At 40.7% G+C, this 20,558-nt stretch overlaps 3 protein-coding genes across 6 annotated transcripts; 1 reads left to right on the top strand and 2 right to left on the bottom strand.

The window, feature by feature from the left end:
• Positions 1-3,779: 3,779 nt before the first annotated feature.
• LOC124199795 lies at positions 3,780-7,360 on the bottom strand. Its single transcript, XM_046595748.1, has 8 exons — positions 6,883-7,360; positions 6,600-6,729; positions 6,408-6,493; positions 6,236-6,328; positions 6,104-6,166; positions 5,971-6,036; positions 5,756-5,885; positions 3,780-5,254 (listed from the first exon to the last, which is right to left on the bottom strand). Exons 1-8 carry the CDS (start codon positions 7,162-7,164, stop codon positions 5,064-5,066), a joined length of 1,041 nt encoding a protein of 346 aa, XP_046451704.1. The 5' UTR covers positions 7,165-7,360; the 3' UTR covers positions 3,780-5,063.
• Positions 7,361-8,740: 1,380 nt separating this feature from the next.
• LOC124199782 (ATP-binding cassette sub-family G member 1-like) lies at positions 8,741-12,296 on the bottom strand. 2 transcript variants are annotated; one of them, XM_046595718.1, is made up of 11 exons: positions 12,069-12,295; positions 11,795-12,010; positions 11,483-11,606; positions 11,219-11,408; positions 10,992-11,137; positions 10,846-10,915; positions 10,614-10,782; positions 10,184-10,309; positions 9,948-10,114; positions 9,551-9,719; positions 8,741-9,461 (listed from the first exon to the last, which is right to left on the bottom strand). In XM_046595718.1, the coding sequence occupies exons 2-11, from the start codon at positions 11,913-11,915 to the stop codon at positions 8,857-8,859; spliced, it is 1,887 nt and encodes a 628-aa protein (XP_046451674.1). In that variant the 5' UTR covers positions 11,916-12,010; positions 12,069-12,295; the 3' UTR covers positions 8,741-8,856. The 2 variants fall into 2 exon arrangements, with proteins under 2 accessions (XP_046451674.1, XP_046451673.1); XM_046595717.1 differs by having other exon boundaries at positions 9,948-10,309; positions 12,069-12,296.
• A 2,504-nt stretch (positions 12,297-14,800) lies between these two features.
• Positions 14,801-20,193, top strand: LOC124199784 (ATP-binding cassette sub-family G member 1-like). 3 transcript variants are annotated; one of them, XM_046595725.1, is made up of 12 exons: positions 15,428-15,751; positions 15,947-16,104; positions 16,174-16,278; positions 17,653-17,776; positions 17,843-18,032; positions 18,102-18,247; positions 18,476-18,545; positions 18,615-18,783; positions 18,859-18,984; positions 19,051-19,217; positions 19,290-19,458; positions 19,523-20,193. In XM_046595725.1, the coding sequence occupies exons 3-12, from the start codon at positions 16,179-16,181 to the stop codon at positions 20,122-20,124; spliced, it is 1,863 nt and encodes a 620-aa protein (XP_046451681.1). In that variant the 5' UTR covers positions 15,428-15,751; positions 15,947-16,104; positions 16,174-16,178; the 3' UTR covers positions 20,125-20,193. The 3 variants fall into 3 exon arrangements, with proteins under 3 accessions (XP_046451682.1, XP_046451681.1, XP_046451680.1); XM_046595726.1 differs by having other exon boundaries at positions 14,801-16,104; XM_046595724.1 differs by lacking the exons at positions 15,428-15,751; positions 15,947-16,104; positions 16,174-16,278 and adding an exon at positions 16,557-17,451.
• The last annotated feature ends 365 nt before the right edge of the window (positions 20,194-20,558 follow it).

The raw sequence follows: 20,558 nt of genomic DNA, 5'->3' as shown, positions 1-20,558 counted from the left end.
CGGAGAATCAACATAAAGAGCCACACAGTCCTTGGCCCTTTGAAGTTGAATGATTACGTCTTGGTTACTATTTTGAATGGGAAAAGAGGTAATTTCTCGATAGAATCCTTAGTATCTGGCCTCAAAGTTCTCAGAACTTTATTGGCGGGTGGAGCAGTCGAGTCGTACGTACCATTTTTTCACCTGGCCATTGTTGGATCACGTTTTGTTCTCGACGATATCCAATTGCTCGTTAGGAAGAAATGTTGAGAAGAAAGGATCGTAATTAAGGAAGCCATTTGTTATTAGTATTCAAAATAATAAAATGTGGGCCACTGTTACAGACACGAATGTGAACGGCGATTTTTGCTAAATCGGCTGATTTCTAAAAAAAATAATTAAAGAAATTAACCTTAAAGTTAAATTTAGTTATATTTTTTGTTTCTCTGTTATTTTTATCGTTCATGTTTAATGGAAATTATTTTTTTTTCTTTTCATCACGCATCGTTGTGGCCAACCGCCAACGTCTAAAATTTTGCGAAATTTCGTCTGCTCTCGTTCATTTTCTATCCTCGTCAGTCGTCACACGTTCAATCAACGAGACACAATGATGGCCGCCAATAATACCTTTTGTGTTGTGTGTCCCTTCCGAGAGAACAATTGGATCGTAGAAAAAGAAAAATGATTTTCTAATCGATTAACGTAACAAAGTCGAGAGTGATCTTGAAAGTTGTCATCTTCCCGGAAACAAGAGGAAGGATTCACATTTTCCTTTTGCCAACATTTGCAGACTCTTCCTTCCATCACTGCAACAAACAGCAAAATGTGTAGCCTATAGATTACAGCCTATAGGAGCCTATAGATTGTGTACATTGTGCAGCCTGACTATTGACGTGAACCTGAATGTTTCGTCAAATTGCTTCAGTTTTTGGCTGCATTGTTCGACCCTGCTGCTGCTGGAGCTTGTCAATAAATGGCGTCATGGAACTTCAAGAACATCTCCGGAACATCTGTGTCGCCCACGAGGTAAGTCGTCAATTATTTACTTGTTCGGCCCATTTTCAGTCGGAAATTTTGTCAGCATAGTTGAAAGTTTAGAAAAGTTCACCCACTATGATTACGGTAGTCACGTGGTCACCACTGATAGGCATATTGAATTTTCTCTTGGCCAAAGTGTCGTCAATTTTTGGCAGAGTTTCATCTTTTGAAGAACATCAAATGCGTTTAATGTCGGTTTTCTCTGGATTCTTTTCATATGGAATTTGATACTTTCATTTTTCTTTCTCACATTTGATTATTCTTGACCCTTTTGATGCCAACATTTTCTGGTTTCCAGATATCTCGCACCTTCCGCCGTCCAAGTCTAATAGTTTTCCAATTGTTTTTCAAATTAAAAAGGCCGTGAGTGGCGCTGGCATCGTTGTGTCACTTTCTTCCCGTTTCCCGCTTATTAGACGACAGACAATCTGAACGAAACGGAAGAACCAAACTTGCGTGGTCTAGTAGTAGGGTAGCTCACAGCGTGCCGTTCGTTTCACACGCTACCTGAGTTCTCATTTTTTTCTCTCTAGCTATATTGCGTCACTAATAAATAATTAAATTTCATAATTAATGGTCGAAAAAAAAATATCCAACTAAGGCGATTTGAATGGGGGGGATTTTCAAAAAAAATTTGGCATCGAGTCCAATGTATTTCCCGATGGAAGGAAGAATGTCGTTCGATAGGAAATGCCTTGTGGGGTAAGATCAATAACGTGTCATTCCGTCCATATAAAAAGGGAGAAAGAGAACCTGAAATCAGATTGATTATAGGCGTCGTAGTAGATATCAATATATACTACTACTACTACACAAACACAGACCTCTTTTATGTCCACCGGTGGCACACAGAATTGGAACCATGCCCGCCTTATACCAAACTATCATAGAGTCCAAAGAGAAATTTCTGAAGAATGATATATATAGAGAGAACGAGTATAGAAAAAAGAATAGGAGCGAAGATTAACCAAACGATCGATTTCTATATATCCTGGCGGGGGAAAAAGAAAGAAAAAAAGGAGAAAAAATAAACTTGGGTGGGTGTGTGTATGTGCAGGCATGTGGGCCTGCTTGTTTCTGGATGAAAAGGTTCGCCCATCCGTCGATTGAACAGAAAATGATCGTCATTTGTGCACAGGAATGAACCGGCTGGATTCAAAGATTATTAAAAGACCTTTTCCCCCATAAATGAGAACAGAGAGAACTAAATACCTTGGCTATAATCCGACCCGATCAATGTGGTGCAATCATACTCTTGTGCGTACACAAGAGGCCTCATCAACTTACATTCAAACAATCATTAGTCATCATCATTTCGCTAAGGGGCCTGCAAACTTTCCTTGGATACTGTTTCTCTTCTTTGCTATTCCATATCCTAATATCAACTCTTGATATTTTATTTGATGAATTCTAAGAATTCTGCAAGAAGCTTTTCGCTGTTTCACCGGAATAAAAACCCAAGTTTGTGCGCTATTATTTACCGTATACAAGAACTACGTCTACATTTTTTATGGCAGATCCGATTTGTCAAAGTGCAATTCGAACCGCGCCGACACAAAGGCGGAAAAGTGTTAAATTTAGAAATGGGAAAATAGAAAATTAAAACAACAAATCCCTAGCTCAGTCCGCTGCCGACCCCCGCAAATGTTATTGAAAAGTTTGTTTGAAAGAAGGAAGCCACTACTAATTGATCGTCACCCTGGGAAGCGTTTTGTGTCGATCCTATTGTTATACACACACAACGAGATAGCCGAGAGAATTTCTCGTCTTTTCTTTCTCATTTTCACATTTCCCAGACAACAGCGATTGATGAAAGTGTTCCATTACTTGCCGAAATCTTTTTTTTACATCTTCACATTGTGTGTATTTATACACACACACGTCTAAGGATCGATTGTGACGTCAGACACGTCGGCTCCTGGAAATGACATCCGCAGACGGAAGGAGAGATTTCTTTTCTTTTTTAAAAACCAAACAATCGATGGTTTGGGCTGAAACATCTTCAGGTTTTGCTAGTCAATCCCAACGGCTCCGCTTTTTTATTTTATTTCTGTTCAAGTGTACTAGGCGATGTGGCAGAAGACGTCATTCGTTTTTGTCTTCTAACCGAGTTCTTGAGTTTGGTTCATTTCAAAAGACTATGAGATCGTGATCGGATTGCTAGAACTTGGCATTGAATCGATCAAAAGCGGATAGGATGGATTTGGTGGAAAATAATGGCGGGAGAGAAAGAAAATGGGAGCGGCCTATTCACGCTGCTGATGTAGTCACGTAAGTTCCACCTTCCCAACTCAATCTTGGAGTGCAGCACACGCTGTGATGGCCTGACAGGAGTAAATCAATTTTAGTTCCGCTTGACTAGAGATCGTTCAACAGCCTCTCAAACTGCCGAACAAGAAAAAGATGATGAAAGCAAAATAGAAAAGAGCCAGCAGCAGCGACGACGAACGGCTTATTCGGCGACCCAACAGCAACTCTTTACATAAACATATATATCTCTTTCCACCCTCCCGCAGACTACTCACGAACGTCAACCACTTCGTTACATGAATGTCATTTTCTATCCCTATAGTTCGTTTTTTTAAGAAAGAAAAGCCAGCCTCCAAAAATTCAACAAGGGAAATAAAAAATTGGTTTATCTAAAAGAAAAACAAATAATCGATAAATGTAATTATTGATATTTATAATATGTAGTATACATAATGTATTTTTCTTTTTACGCATTTTCATCTCGAAACAAAAGTATACAATCGATCGAATTGTTTTTCTTTTTCTTGTTGTTGCAACCAAAAAGTGCCACCGCCTGTGCCACAGTAAATTAGATTATTCCATATAAAACATTACGAAAAAGAACATGGCGGCAGCCGGGATCAAAATAATGTGTGGATTTGAAAAAAGAAAAAGAAAAAAGGGTTTTCCCTCTGCTGTTTTGATTCTTTACATGGGAGAGAGTGTATGCACATTATTCTTTCATGAAGATGAAACACATTTGTTTTTATATATCATGCGCAGATGGGGAAGGGTTGTATTAAATTTCATTTCCAAAAAAGGGGAGCGAAAAAAACAGGATAGATTTAATCACAGCGGTGAATTTCTTTTTTCTTTCTCGTGGAAATATCATCATCTATATGTACTTGCAAAAAGGATAGAGAAATGCTTTTTCTACCGATGGATCGAGCTCTACTCCGTATTGGATACATCTCCAAATGGAGTGGTAAGTTTGTCTGTTGTTGCTGCTGCTGCTCTTTGCGGTTTGAATTATTCAGGTCCTAGGTCGTGAGCGCTCGGCTTTCGGTTGATGTTGTTTCGACATTATTCCGCACAGACGAACTCCTCAAGCTTTCACGTGAGTTGTTTTCCAGAGTCTCAGCGAAAAAGGATAGGGCTTATTCCACAGCGTTAAACTTGTTTTTCCTTCACGCATATGAACGCCCAGCAAATGAAACAAGAAAAGAATCTGGTGGGATGGAAGATATAATTGGTCGTGAAAAAGAAACCTGGTCTCTAGCACACCGTTCACACTCATACGAGCTAATAACAAGGCACCCACAGTTTGTGTGACGTCGAACGAATCTTTTCTTGAAGAAACTTGCACTGTAATAAGTTATGAAGCATTCACTTTTGTTATGTTTTTTTTGACATCATCACGCTCTAATAGAGACCGAAAGCAACGCGGGAGAGAGAAAACTACATATCTTGTAGGGTGGAGGCTCATTTTTGGTTGGCCCTCCTGTGTGTCACAACCTTCATATTTATAAGAAAGAAGGATGCCGAGATCCCGCGCAAGATGAAAGGCCTTATTATCCTTTCACCAACACACACACACCCAGCGCAGCACGCTCTCGTACAAAGTTTCCTCTGCAGAGTCTATAACTTTCTTTGATATAGAAACACAAACACACACATCGGGCTAGTTAAAAAGTTTGTCACCGTCTCTCCCCCCGAAAGGCGCCGATGTTATAGCAGGGTCGGTGATGCGGGGGAAAATTGAAGAATAGATGGGGAAAAAAGCCACAAGATCAAGTTGGGGTTGGCCACTTTATGGACTAGGAACTGCTGACTGTCGGTCGACATTTGAAAGTCACGCGTCGCTGCTGTGAATTGTCTGGTTGCTGTTGTTGATTGGCGTCATCTGTGTCGAGCCAAATGTCTGGCCGCGCCTGCGGTGGCATACGTTGTTGTTGTGGGTTATCCGGATGCTGACAGCCGATCCACAGATTCTCGGCGCAAACGGCGTCTATTTCGTATACACGCATATATGAAAATCCAATTTAGCTCAATGTCTTTCTAAAGAAGACAGTTGCTGTGCTGTTTGTTGACACACGATCAAAGAACACAACTAGACAACATGTCGGCTGTCTTCTACCCCATTTCCTTTACACTCTCTTTCCCCCCTTCACCCTATGTATCTCTATGAAATCTTTACGTCAAAGGATCGATCGATATGTACGCGCGCGTTTGCCATCTCTTTTGCCCATTACTGATGGTCTCTGAAGAATTTTGTTTCCCCTTCTTCTTTTTTCTCTACATATTAAATCAAGCGTATACTGGAAACAACATGGAGGGGGAAACAACATATCGGAACGGTTGCTAGGGGTCATCGCGAGCGCTCCAGATTCAATTTAATTAACGCGCTACTTTCGTCGGATTCCCATCCGACGATGCCAAGGCAATACCTTTGATTACTTGTCGTGTTTTTATTGCCATCCTATTTTTATTAGAAATTTGAGTGCCTTACCTAATTGAGGGCGGCATTGGCGTAGATCGGCTCCCGCGACAACTTCACTCAGTTTAATCTCTTCCATCGGCGGTTGATTATTCGAATGATTGGTATCGAAATCGCCCGTCACCGCCAAGCCCTCGATTTGCTGAATCGAATGAATGATATTAGTTAGATGATGATGACTTTATAGCTCGAAATTATTATGCTAATTTAAATGTGACAACACCAACCCCTTCTAAGGATAGATTCCGGTTCAATTCTTGAAACTGGGAAACTACGCACAGGATACAGTAGACCTGCAATAAATTCTTGGTTACAATTCGATTTGATGAAAGGCTATTAAAAAACAATTACGGGACTTACATTAACGATGACTAACACAAAATCACTGGTGAATATCATGGCGGAAATGGGATTGAGAGATTCCTGCATGTTCAATCGCGTGTTATCAAATTTGTTTTTTTTAAAGAAAATTCAATTGCAATTTCTGTATACCATGTGAATGAGCAGGTAAATAGCGTATATCAGGTCGACAGCTGTTGTACACGAAACGATCACAACCCACGGCAGAAGGAACGGACTACGGTTCTGTGTGTGCAAATAGAGAATTTAGATTGAATAGAGATATCCGCCGGCTTCCATTTCTTCTCACATGCGAAATGTTTACCTTGGCTAGCCCGTAAAAAAGGAAGAAAGTCGAAACCAATCCCAAGGCAGACAATGTCACGACGCAAATATTCAGGATTTTCAGCGCTTTTCATGTTTGTTTGAATTGTGCGAAAAAATGGAAATAAAATAAAACAGTTTTGAACGTCTTTTAGATATCCCAAGGCTTATATGTCATCGGCAATCGATATACTTTCAAGGTCCTCCACTGGATCTGTTGTGGGCGAAGTGCTTGACGGAAGTTCTCCGTATCCGGCCGATTCCGGATCTCCTTCGGCCACTCCAAAGATTGTGACCATCGTGATCGTTACCGTGAAATAGATCTAACATCCCATTGGATCATTAGCGACAGAATGGAAATATTTGGGCGACCAAATGTAATTTGAAACTCTACAGTCCCCCCCAACATCTTTGATACTAGACACCGCACCAATATCTTTGTACGTGATTAATCAAGATAGTTTCGACTGACTCACCATTGTGTACAAAGCGCTGGCGTAGCATCCGCTGCGGAGCGTACTCCAACAGCAACAAAACTGGATGAGGGCCATCGCCATAAGGTGCGCCCAAAAAAATAATAAAAATTCCTTTAGTGCCAGTTGAAACACAGCCGGAACATGGCACACACACAGCACAAGCAACACACGACGCGGGTAAATAAAGTCTGTGGGGGGGAAGGTTAGGCAACTGTCTAGGAGGAGAGAACGAGATGAGAGCAATCCGCTGGATGTCGACGTACTGATCAACCCCGTCGTCATTGCATCCTTCTAAATATATGGACCGCAGTAGAGTAGAGTAAAAGCTAGCGGTTTACGTTATGCGCATGCTCGCCGGCCGGAAAAGAAAATCGCTGGGTGTTCCAAAATTTCCTATTTTTATTTATTTTATTCTTTTATTAATTCTTTCCGCATTTCCGTTCGGGAGAGGCAACGGGCAAATGATGTAACAACATTGCAACCCATCCGCTTTTATATATATTTTAGAGGGCGGAAGGGAGACATGAAATAGATTGGAAATGCTGCTGTTGGAGGGGAAACAGCAGCTTCTCGCCTAAAAACAGTGGGACGCGAAATAACAGATGAAAGACATTGCGGATGCACGCCGCTGCATCTCCACTCCCGCTTTCTTATAATTCCGCGCACGCTGAAACTGTAATGAATCTTCCGGTTCTCTCGGCTGCTATAGGACAAACACAAAAAAGATGCGACAACGTTGTCGCACTGGCGACACTCTGACACGTAATGGCTGATTGATGATTCTATTATCGCACGTCAGCTTCGAAATGGGTGTGGTGTGCGCGCCCAGCTTTTGTGTGTCTATGCGGAATAGACAAGCCCCCGAAAGGCAATTAATTAGTTAGCCAATGGCTAACGGAAGTACGAAAAAACGGAAGTTCAGTGCGTTTCCTCATGAGCAGCGTCCCAGCTTCCCGACATTAAGTCTTGGGACAAATTTTGTCTTTTTGTGTGTACCGAGAAAAACTTGAAACATTTTTGTCGGCGCACACAAGTTGCGTTGTGTTTCTAAACTTGTTCAAACCTAAATGGAAAAAAATATTGCTCGCTTTTAGTTTTTTTTTCGAGCCCAGCACTCTGCCCTTTTCTCACGAAACTTGTATTGACGTGAGTGCTGCTGTGTTGGGTACAAGAAGAAGGGATTCTTACCGAACGACTCCAAACAAGGTTATATGTAGCGGGAAAAATCCAAATAGGATTTCTCGCAACTCTTTTCTCAAAAAAGAAAAAGGTTGTTGATTTCTTTTGTGACAAAGAAGTTGAAGGAGGAAGTCTCTTCCGCCATCGATTTCTCTCTGGCTGTCGAAGTGCAAGATGCTTCCGTGCCCAGTGAGGTATATATATGCAAGCGGAAACGGAAATCATCCAGAAAGCATCCTTTTTGATTTCGTCTTCTCTTACCGTTTCCATGGCAGCAAAACGTTTCTAGCATTTGTGTTTTAAGAGTTCGTATAGAGAAATGAAAAAAAAAGATGGGCGCCAGCATCCGTCACCATCTCTCTCTCCCCTCCGTCAGTGTAATCATTTGATTCTGTTAAGGAATATGATGAAGTACAGGGGATTTTGTGCGGACGCAATCGTTTCTCTCTGTGTGTCTCGCAGATTTTCATCAAAGACGTTATTGATCAGTCAACGCTGACGCTCGTTCTTTTCAGCTAGTGGGGGGGTATTGATTGCGTTATACTAGACTACTGAGCTGTATAGTCCGACTTGCGTCACTCTCCCATTGGGCCATCAGAAAGCCTCGAACGAGACTATATTGCATTTGACAAAAAAGGAGTTTGATATGTACACATACTTGTCCATAGAATTCTTCTTATTTATCATTTTGTATCGTTTTATTCATTTTTTTCGGGGAGGGGCTCCAGTGTTGCGTCAATAATATCAAACAATTCTGCTACGGATTATTCCTAAAAATAGAACAGAGCAGCAAACTCAGTTGCGGACATGGCGAAGTTTAAAGCGCAAGACAACGTAGCCGGCCACTCGTATCAAAATGAAAAAGATGAGCAAACCGACGACAGACATGTAGTAGGAACTTTGACCGAGGTCGAACTGTTCCAGAAACTTTTGAGCGTAGCGAAAATGGCAGTAGGCTTGAGAGCAGGCCAGCGGCGGCCGATCGAACCCGTACGTGGCCAGCATGGAGCCCTGGAAGGCGTAGCGGAAGAAACTGACGTCGGCGATCCACGACATGTAGGGCGGAATGGAGTTGAGGTTGACGAAGAAGCCGGAGAAGAGCAGGAACGGAATGGCGCATGCAGGTGCCACGAAAACGGCCACTTGGATGCTGAAAGCCGCACCGACTAATAATCCGATTCCTTGCGCTACCAGCGACATGCAAATGGTGATGGCCAGCAACATGCCGAAACGTTCGATACTCATCGGCTGGTTGGTCATCAAGTAGACGGTCACCAAATATAAAGTAGGAAAGACGATCTGGAACGGAATGTCGGCCAGCGTTTTGGCCAGGTAATAGGCTTTGAGACTGTACCAGTGATTCAAATGTTCCCGCACTAGCACTTTTCTCTCCAGCGGAACTATTTCAAAGAGATGGGCGCCGGATATCGGAGAAATGTAAATACGAATCGATTTGGGTATGTGTATGTGTGTTTGTGTAAATACTCACACGTCACAATAGTCGGCATCATGGCGGCGAAAAGGATGAACAGCTGGTTGAAGAAGAGTAATCCTGCGTTGTTGTAAATGACGGCGGCGTCGTCGCCCACCCGCCAGTACAGCATGCCCATTAGAATACTCACGACGATGTGGGCGGCGAAACGGAGCATCGTCAACATCTGGGCCGAAAAATAACATTACACAATTATGCTGTACGTACACAGTTCCTTCCTGGGGAATATGTAGGTCACACAGTCAAATAATATCCAGCTTTTAACTTTTTTTTTTGCGAGATTCGACTTGAATATTTCAAAGCGACGCCGATAAAATAAGGATATCATTGAGCCGTGATGACAATCGTGGGATAAGGTTAACTTGAATGAATAATAAAAAATGGGCGTGAGTACTTTTTCTCGCCAAATGGTTCTCCAAGTCCTTCCTAGAAGAACGGCCACTTGTGTGTGAAATGGAGCTGCATAAATCAGCCTTTCGTTTTGAGTTTTATCTTTCTTTTTGTTTTTCTTATTTCCGTCCAGCATGTTTACGTCTTCGTCCTCATCGTAAAATCCGGTATCTGTCATTTGGGCGTTTTTTTTTTGAGACCATAAATATAACTTCAAATCATTTTGTTCTATTCTATTACCGTGGCTTAGCGAGGGCGACGCCAGCGTCGGCGTCGGCGATTCCTGATAAATGAGTCGTCCGTTCTCTATGCCGGTTACCAGTCGGGATAAAACGTCTCCGTATTCTCCGCTGGCTATGTCCATTGCTGGTAGGGAGGGGGGCAAAGGAGACATTGATGAGTGTTAGCTCTTTGTGTATAGACTGAAAGCGAGGTCATCGTCGACTATGTAGTTACGACACAATCAAGAAACCGGAAAAACGATGGCGGATATCGACAATGTCCACCTCCGCATTTCCTTTTTTTCTTTTATGAACTATAAGTCAACGTCTCATTTGAAATCAATAACTTTTTTTGCGAGTTTAGTAATTGGCGAATTGCGTCACGTGTACGTGGTTAATCTACCGACACGTGGAACAAGTCTACAAGGGTATTGTGTGTGTGTTTTTACCAAAGTCAGCGGGGTTGTGATAGCTGGGACAGTTCAAATTCATCGTGTGCAGATAGGGTACGAGAGATTGAACAGGTCCTTGGTACATGCACGATCCCCCTGCGACGATGTAGAGGTGATCAAAGTGTTCCAGTAATCTCGAACTGGGCTGGTGGATCGTCGTAACCACCTTAAGTGAAGTAAAATTGAATTTGTTTTTTCCAAAAAAAGATAATTTGAATTATTTTCTTACAGTCCTTCCACTCCTGGCAAGGTCACGCAATAATGAGACGCATTGGAAACTCGATGAACTATCCAATCCACTAAGAAAAGAAAAACAAAGTTGAAACCAGACTTAAAAACCTGAATCACGAAATTAAATATTCAACCAGTTTTTACCTGGTGGGTTCGTCCAGAAACAAAATAGTTGGATTGTTAACCAATTCCAATGCGATAGAAAGTCGCTTGCATTCCCCACCAGATAAACAAGAGATTCGTGTCTGTCCAGTTTCGTTCAGCCCAAGTGTTGCCATTACATTTTCTATCTGCAGGCGATCAAATGTTCATCTTGACTATAGTTTCGAAAATCTGACAAATCTAAAAATAGCGTATGCAAATTCACTCACGATAGATTTTTTTTTATTATTAGAGACGCCGTTCCCTAATTTTAGATGGGCAGCAGCCAGCATGTACTCGTCGACGGTTAAGTTGGACAGCAGATGGTCCTTTTGTGTGATGTACGCCGACCTTTTGCGGAAATTTTTCAAGTCCCGTTCGGCTCCGTTCACTTGGACCCGACCTTCCACTCCACTCGTCCTTTTAGTAAAGTAAAAACGATTCTATTCATTGATGGCGTAGTCTTATATAATCAATTTGAGAATTGTGCTTACTTTAAGCCGGCTAGAATATTCATTAGAGAAGTTTTCCCGGCTCCGGACGGCCCTAGAATGGCCGTCAGCTGGCCCGACTTGAAGGCACCGCTCATTTTGTGTAAGATCCTCTTAGCCTTTTCCCCTAAACAAATAGGAGAAACGCACCTTTACGTAAACATGGGAGTCTGCACACAGTCAAATATCGCCCTGGCTGATGCGCAACTGATTAAGGAACGCGGCCGGAGATAAATACCGGTGAAAACGCCAGGAGGGGAGAAAGTTTTCCTAATGCCCAGGTTACAATCGTGTATATATATACAGTCGTCTTACCTTTGCCCGTGGTGAAACAGAGATCGCGGAAGCCAAGATCCAATGTCGTCGTCACTTTGTTGTATTTCTGCGTTTTCGTTCCATCGGAACTCGACGCGCTCGATCTTGGTTCAGCTTCCATCCTGCTCTGCCTTTTTTCGACCAACTGTCGATGTAATTGTAGCCGAATATCAAAGAAAAAACGATCCTTTAGGTGGTCAAAATCAACCGCATTACCTATTACAGAATAAAAGCAGGTCAAAACTGATAGTTACCTAACCGTATAGATGATTACCTTGACATGAAATGCGCAATCACATTGGAAATTCGTCTACAAAACGGGTATAATACAGACAGGAGAAAGCTTCGAAAGAGGAGGGTCAGCTACACTCTGCTACAGTCTTTCTAAAGCTGCTGGGGTTGATTATTCACAGTTCGAGCAGGAAACACGAAAAGAAAACTGCCCCAGGGAGGTGAGAAAAAATACTTCTTCTTACTTCAACGGTTGGCTAAGAAATGCTTTTTTTTTTAACTTTGCTTTCTCTCCGAGAGATAACAAGAGCTTGGTGCGTTCCGTCAGGTGGCTGTCATTTATCTTGATGGGATTCCGATTTGTCCTTGATTGGAAGTTTGAATCGGGATTCATTCGAAACCAAGGACAAAATGTAATCCTATTTATCGTTAAAGCGCAATTGAGTCTATATACTCTCAAGCAGGGTTTTTATTTGCCCTGCTGTGAATATTGAATGTGTGCAAATTTCATGCACATATTTGAACTTTTTGTTTATCCTTGAGTTCATTTGAAACGCGTAGAAGAAATTTTTCTCAAAAAGGATATGCATGGATTGTGACCCAATTGAACTAATACAAAGGATTGTGTTATCCGCCTTCCGATAATTCGCACAGATGATTAAAAAGCCTAATCTTCATCCAGTCTTAACAAAACCGCCACCTGATAATTTTCAGTAGCTCATTAGTTTAAATTTTCTGTGACAAAATGTCAAGTCTGTCGGGTGATTACCTTAATTTTAACGCTAATATAGCTCGCTTAAAGGCATCCGGACATCGTCTGGTCATTTGGTACGTTTGACGATCCCTTATAGTTAACGCCAATGTTGGTTTTTGGTCTGGTTGCCATCGCTACAGACCAGCGTCACCCATTTGTCCCAGACGAAAAAAAAAATCCGAATGAATAAAGGTCAATGTGCATTAGAGCTAGGTATGCACAGCAGTAACAAGTTGGTCCCATTTCATTCCTTATCTTCTCATCACTCGACTGCTATCGACTTTTCAATAATATACTGCAGCCATAACTTTAAATGTATACTGTACGAGATCGGTGCTCAGATCCCTTAGGGAGCGTTCCTTAACTGAAAGTGCCAAGACCGTAATGCAATTTTCTAATACTGGCTGCTATGGAAGCTGGAAGAGTCATTTCAAGATCTGGCTGCTGCGCTCACAAGGGATGTAGAGTGTCAATAAAACCCTGGCGTTCGACTCTTATACATGTGCAGTACTACGCGGGCTGCTTTATCTTGCGTAATTGAGATCTTGGAAGGCTACTATACCCGATCAAAAGGCTTTTAGCAGGAACGCTACCTATATCTAGTTAATTGACGGTCATTCACTCGGTTCAATTACGCGCACTTCCTCTTCAAATGGTCATGAATAACATTCTGAATAATTTTGCATCTTAACTACATTCCGGTTAGAATTGCAAAGCGAGGCGGATTATTCGCTTCGATTGCTTAGTCGGCAGTGTCACTGGCGCCAGACAGCCATTTTCAAAGACTGTGCGTAGTTGAATAATGAGGTTTTTGACTTTTTGTCGGTTGACCTGAAGCTTGTAAAATAATTGTTTGAAGAGAATTTGGTGATGTCATAGGAACGCTGGTCGATCGATTTGAGACGGCGAGCAATAAACAGGGATATCAGTTTATTATAACAATCTATACTTGGTAACATTCAGTCTTCTATAGCTAAAATGGGGGGCCTCGAATAGGTCGAAAGGTTGACCGTAAAACCCGGCCATTTCGTCGCCGTGCGTCACGTTACGTTCGCAACGTGCAGCGCAACCGTGTAGGGGGATTTTATAGCTATTTATAGAACTTAACGAAACTCAATTCGCCAGTTATTACTTTACCGACACACAAAATGTGTGGGCTAGAGTAATGATGATATTTTAATATAAGCCACTGCTCACCCCTGGAACTTGGATATAGGAATATAACAAGATCGATCGATGAACTTTCTTATACTGTTTCTTGTTTACTGCAGTAAACAAGCCCCATTTGCTGTGTCGCTCTGTGGAAATATTTTAATATTGTCCCGTGGTCTTATTTAAAAAAAAAAACGGGAATTTACAAACCCGTTATGGAATATGCTTAAACATGTGGGCCATGGACTTACGACACGCCTCGAGAAACTCGCATCGTTTTGCGAAAAGGGCGGAGTGCAACATTTTGCCGAGAGCAAAGATCTTAATAATAAACCAGAAAATACAACCGACCTGTCAAAAGAGAGACTTAATTACATTTTTACACGTTCAACTTCTTGAGAACGAGAACTCGGCAAGCTGATGCACTTAAACTCATAAAACAATAAAATATCACGTGTTATTTCGATCAGTCAGAACACCAATTGCATGCAATATTTCGGTATTTCAGCTTTGCTCTGCGTTATTCGTCAAATATCAAAACTATCGCATGAAAGTTAAATCAATTAAAAACGATGAAACTAATAGTTCAATACGGAAAAGGGCAAGATGGGAGTCTTTGTGCGTTCCATACTTTTTTTTTCCTTGCACGGCCTCTTGTTGGCTAAACGCAAAGGATATAAATTCGGCTCAGAAGAGCGAATCCGAATTTATTATGAACGTGACCAATCGTAAATCACAACGGCGAGATATTGGCTATGATAAAGAGGGAACCTCGCGGCCCGGGACGATTGTGTCCGTGCTGGCCATATAGATTATAGATCGACTTTGGCATTTTAACTTGCCACGAAGGGACATGAATCATCAGAGATTTCAAATTATAGATGTTAAAAAAAAGAGGAAATAAAAGTGGCTGAGCGTGTAGACTTATACCTGACTAAAGAAATAAAATTCATGGCTGATGAGAAAATTAAATAGAAATTCCTTACGGTTGGCACGTTCCTTTTTGTGGTGCGCATTTATCGTCTTATTCCAAGGTTCGTTGGCATCATCTAAGTTATTGAAGTATCCCAGAGGTACGCAGCTGGCAACGATAGCGTTGTATAGCAGGGTTTAAACAAGCAGAAATACATATAAGGGCATTATACTTCTCATAAGAGCACTTTTATTAACTTGATACCAGGAAATAATGGATCTCCCAAGCCCTTTCGTATTTCTTTTCAGCACTGCTGTTCCCTAGAAACAGGTTGATGTCTCTGGTAATGCGCGTCCAATTCCATCAATTATCCATTCCCCTGCTATTACATTAATTATGTCCTGATTAAAATGGACCTTTATCTTGTTATCGTGCACTCTTCCTGAATTTTGCAGAGCTGTAATTAGAAATATTCCGTTATTGTTGGTTGTTACCCATTTTCGCAAACTAGATTTCATCAGACTCAAATTCTTCTTTCCGATAGATCCACTAGCTTCTTAGATGTAATTTATCGATCTGTTCTAACAATTTAATTTAAGGCGCTGATGCGTATGTGCATCGATCCTTATTCTTGTGTTTACCACTGCAGTATTACCGAGGCCAGAGTCATTTACTTGATGACTCTGCAGGTTTACGTAAGCCGAGGCTAAAACGAAGCCACACTTAATTCCCAGTTTCCCAGACAAAATTTCAAAAAGCTACGACGCAGCAAACAGAAGTTGCAGCAAACATTATTTTTTAACCCTGCAGGGCTTTTTGCTTTATTCATAGTATAATGTTGTTTTTAAAGCATGCTCCTTGAATCTAAAGTGTGTGGTCCTTGTCTCTTTCTTTTGAAGGCAGAAAGGTAAAGTTAGCATCATTAGGCTTATTTTAAGAGTATAATTTGTGTTTGTATTAGAAAATGCCCTTTGGGGTAAGTTGGCTGAAATTGATTGGGTCAAGTTGTCTGGCAAGTAGATGTGTTCTTTGTTCATAGTGGGTTTTGAATTGGATACGAAAAAATCACAATTTAATTTTAATAATAAATCCTTTGTGACAGCTTGTTGTCTATACTAATTACATAAGTATGGATGGGAAGTAGACCAAGTAGCTGAAATGGTCCATGTCAGTGTAATGGAGTCTGCCGACATGTTGTATGACAGAAGCTGAAATCTATAGTGATTCAACCTTTTCTATTGCAGACTACAAGATTAAATGGTAACCCACAAATTGATTGTTTTCCATACTCAATTATCTAGTGAATTTAATGGAAATTTGTTTAACCAGAGTCCATGCCATGTGAACGTTTTCAGCCCAAATGTTCTTCAATATCATCTTTATTGGCTGGTATAGAGGTATACCCTCACAAAATCATCTTGAAGTCAAAATCAAGTAAGTCTTGTGTATTCATACTTTTTTATTGAGCTAGGATAGGATAAGGATTGCAGTAGGATAAGAAAAATCATATAGAGACTACTTCTTATTTGCTAGACAACCAAAGCATGATTCCCTGATCTAATTTATCCTGATTGTGTCACCTTGAGACATGGTCAAGATAGTTCATATTAAAATCAATAACAAAGCACAAGCCAACGCCACACGTCCCATCAACTTATCTTTTAGATGGGACAAGGTGGCCTGGCTTGAGATTTTTTTTTTTTTGTGTTTACAATGGAACAACATTCCGATCACTACGTATGGAATTAAAATCGGTATCTTTTCATTGTAATTCGGTTACTCTAAAGTGAAAAAGGAAACTTTTGATTAATTCCCCAAAAATGATCCTGATCTGACCACTAGCTTCCTCTCCCCTACTTCTCTTATACCGAACGCGAAACGCAACTAAGAATTCACAAAATTAGTGAATGGGTGGGCCCAGTCTGTAGAACATACGTGATAGGCATAGCCAACTCTGGCCATAGCCAGCTACAAAATAACCTGTTATCATTTAATTCTTACGTCATCCTTTATCTTATTATGTTTTTAGATATGAATTATTGTTTGCGCTCCCGACTGATAACGGAAAAGTGTCGATCACCTTTAAAACGACCGGCTTGGCAATGTAATCGATGTATTTGGATCTGGCTAGACAGAAATCATTCGGCTGTCGTTCTTCGTATTAAAAGGGAGCTGTGTATTTTCACGATCAGTTTCAATTTGATTCATTTCCACAAACAAAAAATTGGGCAACCATTTCCTGATTGGGTTTTCATCAACATTTATTGAGTTGTTATAGTGTCGATGAGGCTTTTTTAAAATCAGTTCCCGTATTTTAATGCCAATCGTGCTGCTGCCATAGTGAGTACTTGGTTTATCGAACAGCGCCGAATTCATCCATGGTTTTGCGATTTATGCAGTTTACGAGTTTAGTATTCCGATAAAGTAATATGCGTGACGTCTTTTTGTTTTAATTGTGACTGACAAAACCTTTCTGCCGTGAAAAATTAAAAATGCAATCGGTTAAGTTTAATGAGTGGAATCCAGGGACGTCATCGACTCGAAAGTACCAAGAGGGGGCGTCATTCGATCTGACTTTTCGCAATTTAAGTTATACCACGGGAAAAGGTAAATATGATAAAATAGCGAATATTTAAAGTTGTTGTTTATTACTTGCCATAATGAGTGTGCTTAGGCTAAACGAGATTTCGGGTCTATTTATTTTCCGAATGAGTAAACGATGCACGTTTATCAATGTCCATGCTATTGCTAGTCAGTGAGTGATCCAACGTTTTTCTGAAATAATTGAATGTCTTTATTGATTTCTAGGGAAAAAAGCAAAGCACATTTTACACCAAATAAGTGGTTCCTTCAAATCTGGACATCTAACCGCCATTCTAGGGCCGTCTGGAGCAGGAAAAACTTCGCTCATGAACATTTTAGCAGGCTTAAAGTAAGCTGATACTTAAAATTCACATTCTATAGTGCATGATTGAACGACATACGAACTGTACAATAGGAAAAGTGGAATAGAAGGCCGAGTTGACGTAAATGGAGCAAAACGGAAGTTCAAAACTTTCCGCAAGCAGTCAGCGTACGTAACACAGCAAGATCATCTTTTGAAAAACTTGACTGTCGATGAGTACATGACTGCCGCGGCCCATTTGAAATTAGGAAACAAAGTTTCCGACAAGGAAAAGAAATCCACGGTAAGTAAAATGTTTTTGGAACTTTTATTTTCGAAAGGAAAGAATCAAACGTGGATGGTCTCTTGACAGATTGAGCAAATTCTGAAAACATTAGGACTAACGAATACTAAAAAAACAAGAGTGAAATGCTTATCCGGTGGTGAATGCAAAAGATTGTCTATAGGACTGGAATTAATTGATAATCCTGCCATTTTATTTCTGGATGAACCGACCAGGTAACAAGATAAAACTGTCAAAAATGCTTTAAAAAAGAAGGACATTGTCCTTTTGTGATACAATCAGTCTAGATTTTCAAAGCTTTACAAAAACAAGTATTTATCATGTTTACTGTAGCCTCTTGTCAGCGCATCAATATAATCCGTTCCCATTGAAAACTAATTGCAATGTATCATCCCATAAGATTTTTCTTTTACAATGATGAAACATTTGTTTTCTTGAAATAGTGGGTTGGACAGCTCATCGAGTTTGCAGTGCGTGTCGCTATTGCGTGATATCGCCAGAAGCGGTCGCACGGTAAAATCTAAAAGATTTGATTTTAAAAAATGTTGCACACTTTCGAATGACCCATTGTTTTCACGACAGGTAGTCGCCACGATTCATCAGCCAAATTCACGGTTACTAGATCTATTTGATCACCTTTATATTGTAGCAGGAGGATCGTGCATGTATCAGGGACCTGTGGATTCCTTAGTCCCTTATCTCCAGACGATGAATTTGGACTGCCCTAATCACCACAATCCGACAGATTTTGGTAATTAGGTTTTTGTAATGGAGAATTGTCCAGAAAAAGATTTCAAAATGATTCACAGTACATTGTCTCTAATAGCGATTGATGTGGCTTCTGGAGAGTATGGTGACGTTCTACCCAGACTGGTTTCTGGAATTGAAAATGGTCGTCGGATTTTCCACGAAAATTCGCCAGCGATTTTAGCGTCGCCTGCACTCAGCCATGGTAATATTCAAATTTAATTGTTTTATCGACTGCATCTGTTGGAAATTTAAAAAAATCTTTTATTAGACACTGGATTTTACGAAGAGGACGAATTCGACATTATGTTGGACGGCAACTCGAAGAAAAAAGAAAAAAAAGGAAAGAATAAGGATGGGCTAATGTACGGCGCACCGTTTCATTATCAAGTTTCTATTCTACTTGGACGAACTTGGCGAACCATTTGGAGAGAAAAGGTACTATTATATTTTTAGTGTTTTCTCAGCAAATCAATAAATCTGGCATTTCATTCCTTTCGTGATACGCAGATTCTGACAACAATGCGTCTCACTCTCCACGTTTGTATTTCCTTTTTGATGGGCATGTTGTATTGGCAGATCGGGGACGACGCCGACGATATATTCAACAACGCCGGCATGATTTTTTTTAGTCTAATTTTTATTTTATACGTAGCCATGATGCCAACATTTCTGACTTGTAAGTCAATCATTTATTTACAAATCAAGCGAGTAACAATATTTAATGAATTCCTTTATTACAGTTACACTCGAGAGGGAGGTACTGGTTCGGGAACATTTAAACCAATGGTACAGTCTCAAAGCGTACTACCTTGCCAAAACGCTGGCCGACATTCCGTTTCAGATAGTCTTTCCTACTTTATATTTAATCCCCCTATACTTTATGAGTAACCAGCCGTTGTGCATAGGAAGTTTCAGCATGCTACTGGGCATCTTGATTTCTATGGCACTAGTCGGTCAAGGCATCGGACTGTTTTTCGGCGCCGCGTTTGACATCCCAGTAGCCTCCTACTTTGCACCAATCAGCTGCATTCCGTTCTTGTTAGTATCGGGTTTCGTACTCAAATTTAACGCTATTCCAACTTACTTGAGCTGGATAACGTACCTCAGTTTCCTTCACTACGGTTTCGAGGGATCCATGTTATCCTTATACACTGTTGATCGTCCGCCTCTCGGCTGCTATCAAGATTACTGCCATTTTCGATACCCCATCAAGTTTTTAGAACAATTTGATTTGACACACAGTTCGTATTACTTGGCTCTTGTTGGAATGCTGGTGTCATTCGTTGTAATACGAGTGGGTGCCTATTTTGCCTTGAGTTTCAAACTTAGGCATGTGCGTTGAAGCAACTTCTTTTCTACTTTACTTTTGTCATACTATATTGTTACTACAGTACAGCTCGATAAACGGCAACTACATCACTGGTTATTCATTATAAAGGAAAATATTTTGAGTCGAACTGGAATCTTTTCTATGAGATAAAATGGGCTTTAACCATTCGGTTTGGGTCGTTATGCGGATTCAACCGATTCCTACTAATAATCCTTGTGCTCAACGATAACGGGAGTACCCGCGGATTCCTAGTTTTTGATTATCATTAAGATCCAATTTCCCAGCACAGACTATCTCCAACAACGGCAAGAACAGCGTTTTTTTTGTGTTCCATACATTGGTGTTTCATACAAGTATCTTGAGTATTGTAATTAAATTTTTCATGCTTGATTTATTTTTGACTAATATTTATTGATAGAATTACAGGCATTCATTAAGACCATTTC

The sequence above is a fragment of the Daphnia pulex genome, chromosome 8, assembly GCF_021134715.1.
Source record: "Daphnia pulex isolate KAP4 chromosome 8, ASM2113471v1".
Classification (NCBI taxonomy): Eukaryota; Metazoa; Arthropoda; class Branchiopoda; order Diplostraca; family Daphniidae; genus Daphnia; species Daphnia pulex.
This window is presented reverse-complemented; position numbering and strand designations above follow the sequence as displayed.

Bases quoted from the DNA above. Each gene is read 5' to 3' on its own strand.
- LOC124199795 (XM_046595748.1), bottom strand. From the start codon at position 7,164: ATGACGACGGGGTTGATCAGTACGTCGACATCCAGCGGATTGCTCTCA. The intron at 6,494-6,599 runs GTATATCGATTG...AAACATGAAAAG, and splicing joins TCCAGTGGAGGACCTTGAAA to CGCTGAAAATCCTGAATATT. The intron at 5,255-5,755 runs GTAAGGCACTCA...TATACGAAATAG, and splicing joins CCAATGCCGCCCTCAATTAG to ACGCCGTTTGCGCCGAGAAT.
- LOC124199782 (XM_046595717.1), bottom strand. From the start codon at position 11,915: ATGGAAGCTGAACCAAGATCGAGCGCGTCGAGTTCCGATGGAACGAAA. The intron at 10,310-10,613 runs GTAAAAACACAC...CCTCCCTACCAG, and splicing joins TCACAACCCCGCTGACTTTG to CAATGGACATAGCCAGCGGA. The intron at 9,720-9,947 runs GTACTCACGCCC...TTTTCGGCCCAG, and splicing joins GAACCATTTGGCGAGAAAAA to ATGTTGACGATGCTCCGTTT.
- LOC124199784 (XM_046595724.1), top strand. From the start codon at position 17,337: ATGCAATCGGTTAAGTTTAATGAGTGGAATCCAGGGACGTCATCGACT. The intron at 18,248-18,475 runs GTAACAAGATAA...TTCTTGAAATAG, and splicing joins TTTCTGGATGAACCGACCAG to TGGGTTGGACAGCTCATCGA. The intron at 18,784-18,858 runs GTAATTAGGTTT...TGTCTCTAATAG, and splicing joins CCACAATCCGACAGATTTTG to CGATTGATGTGGCTTCTGGA.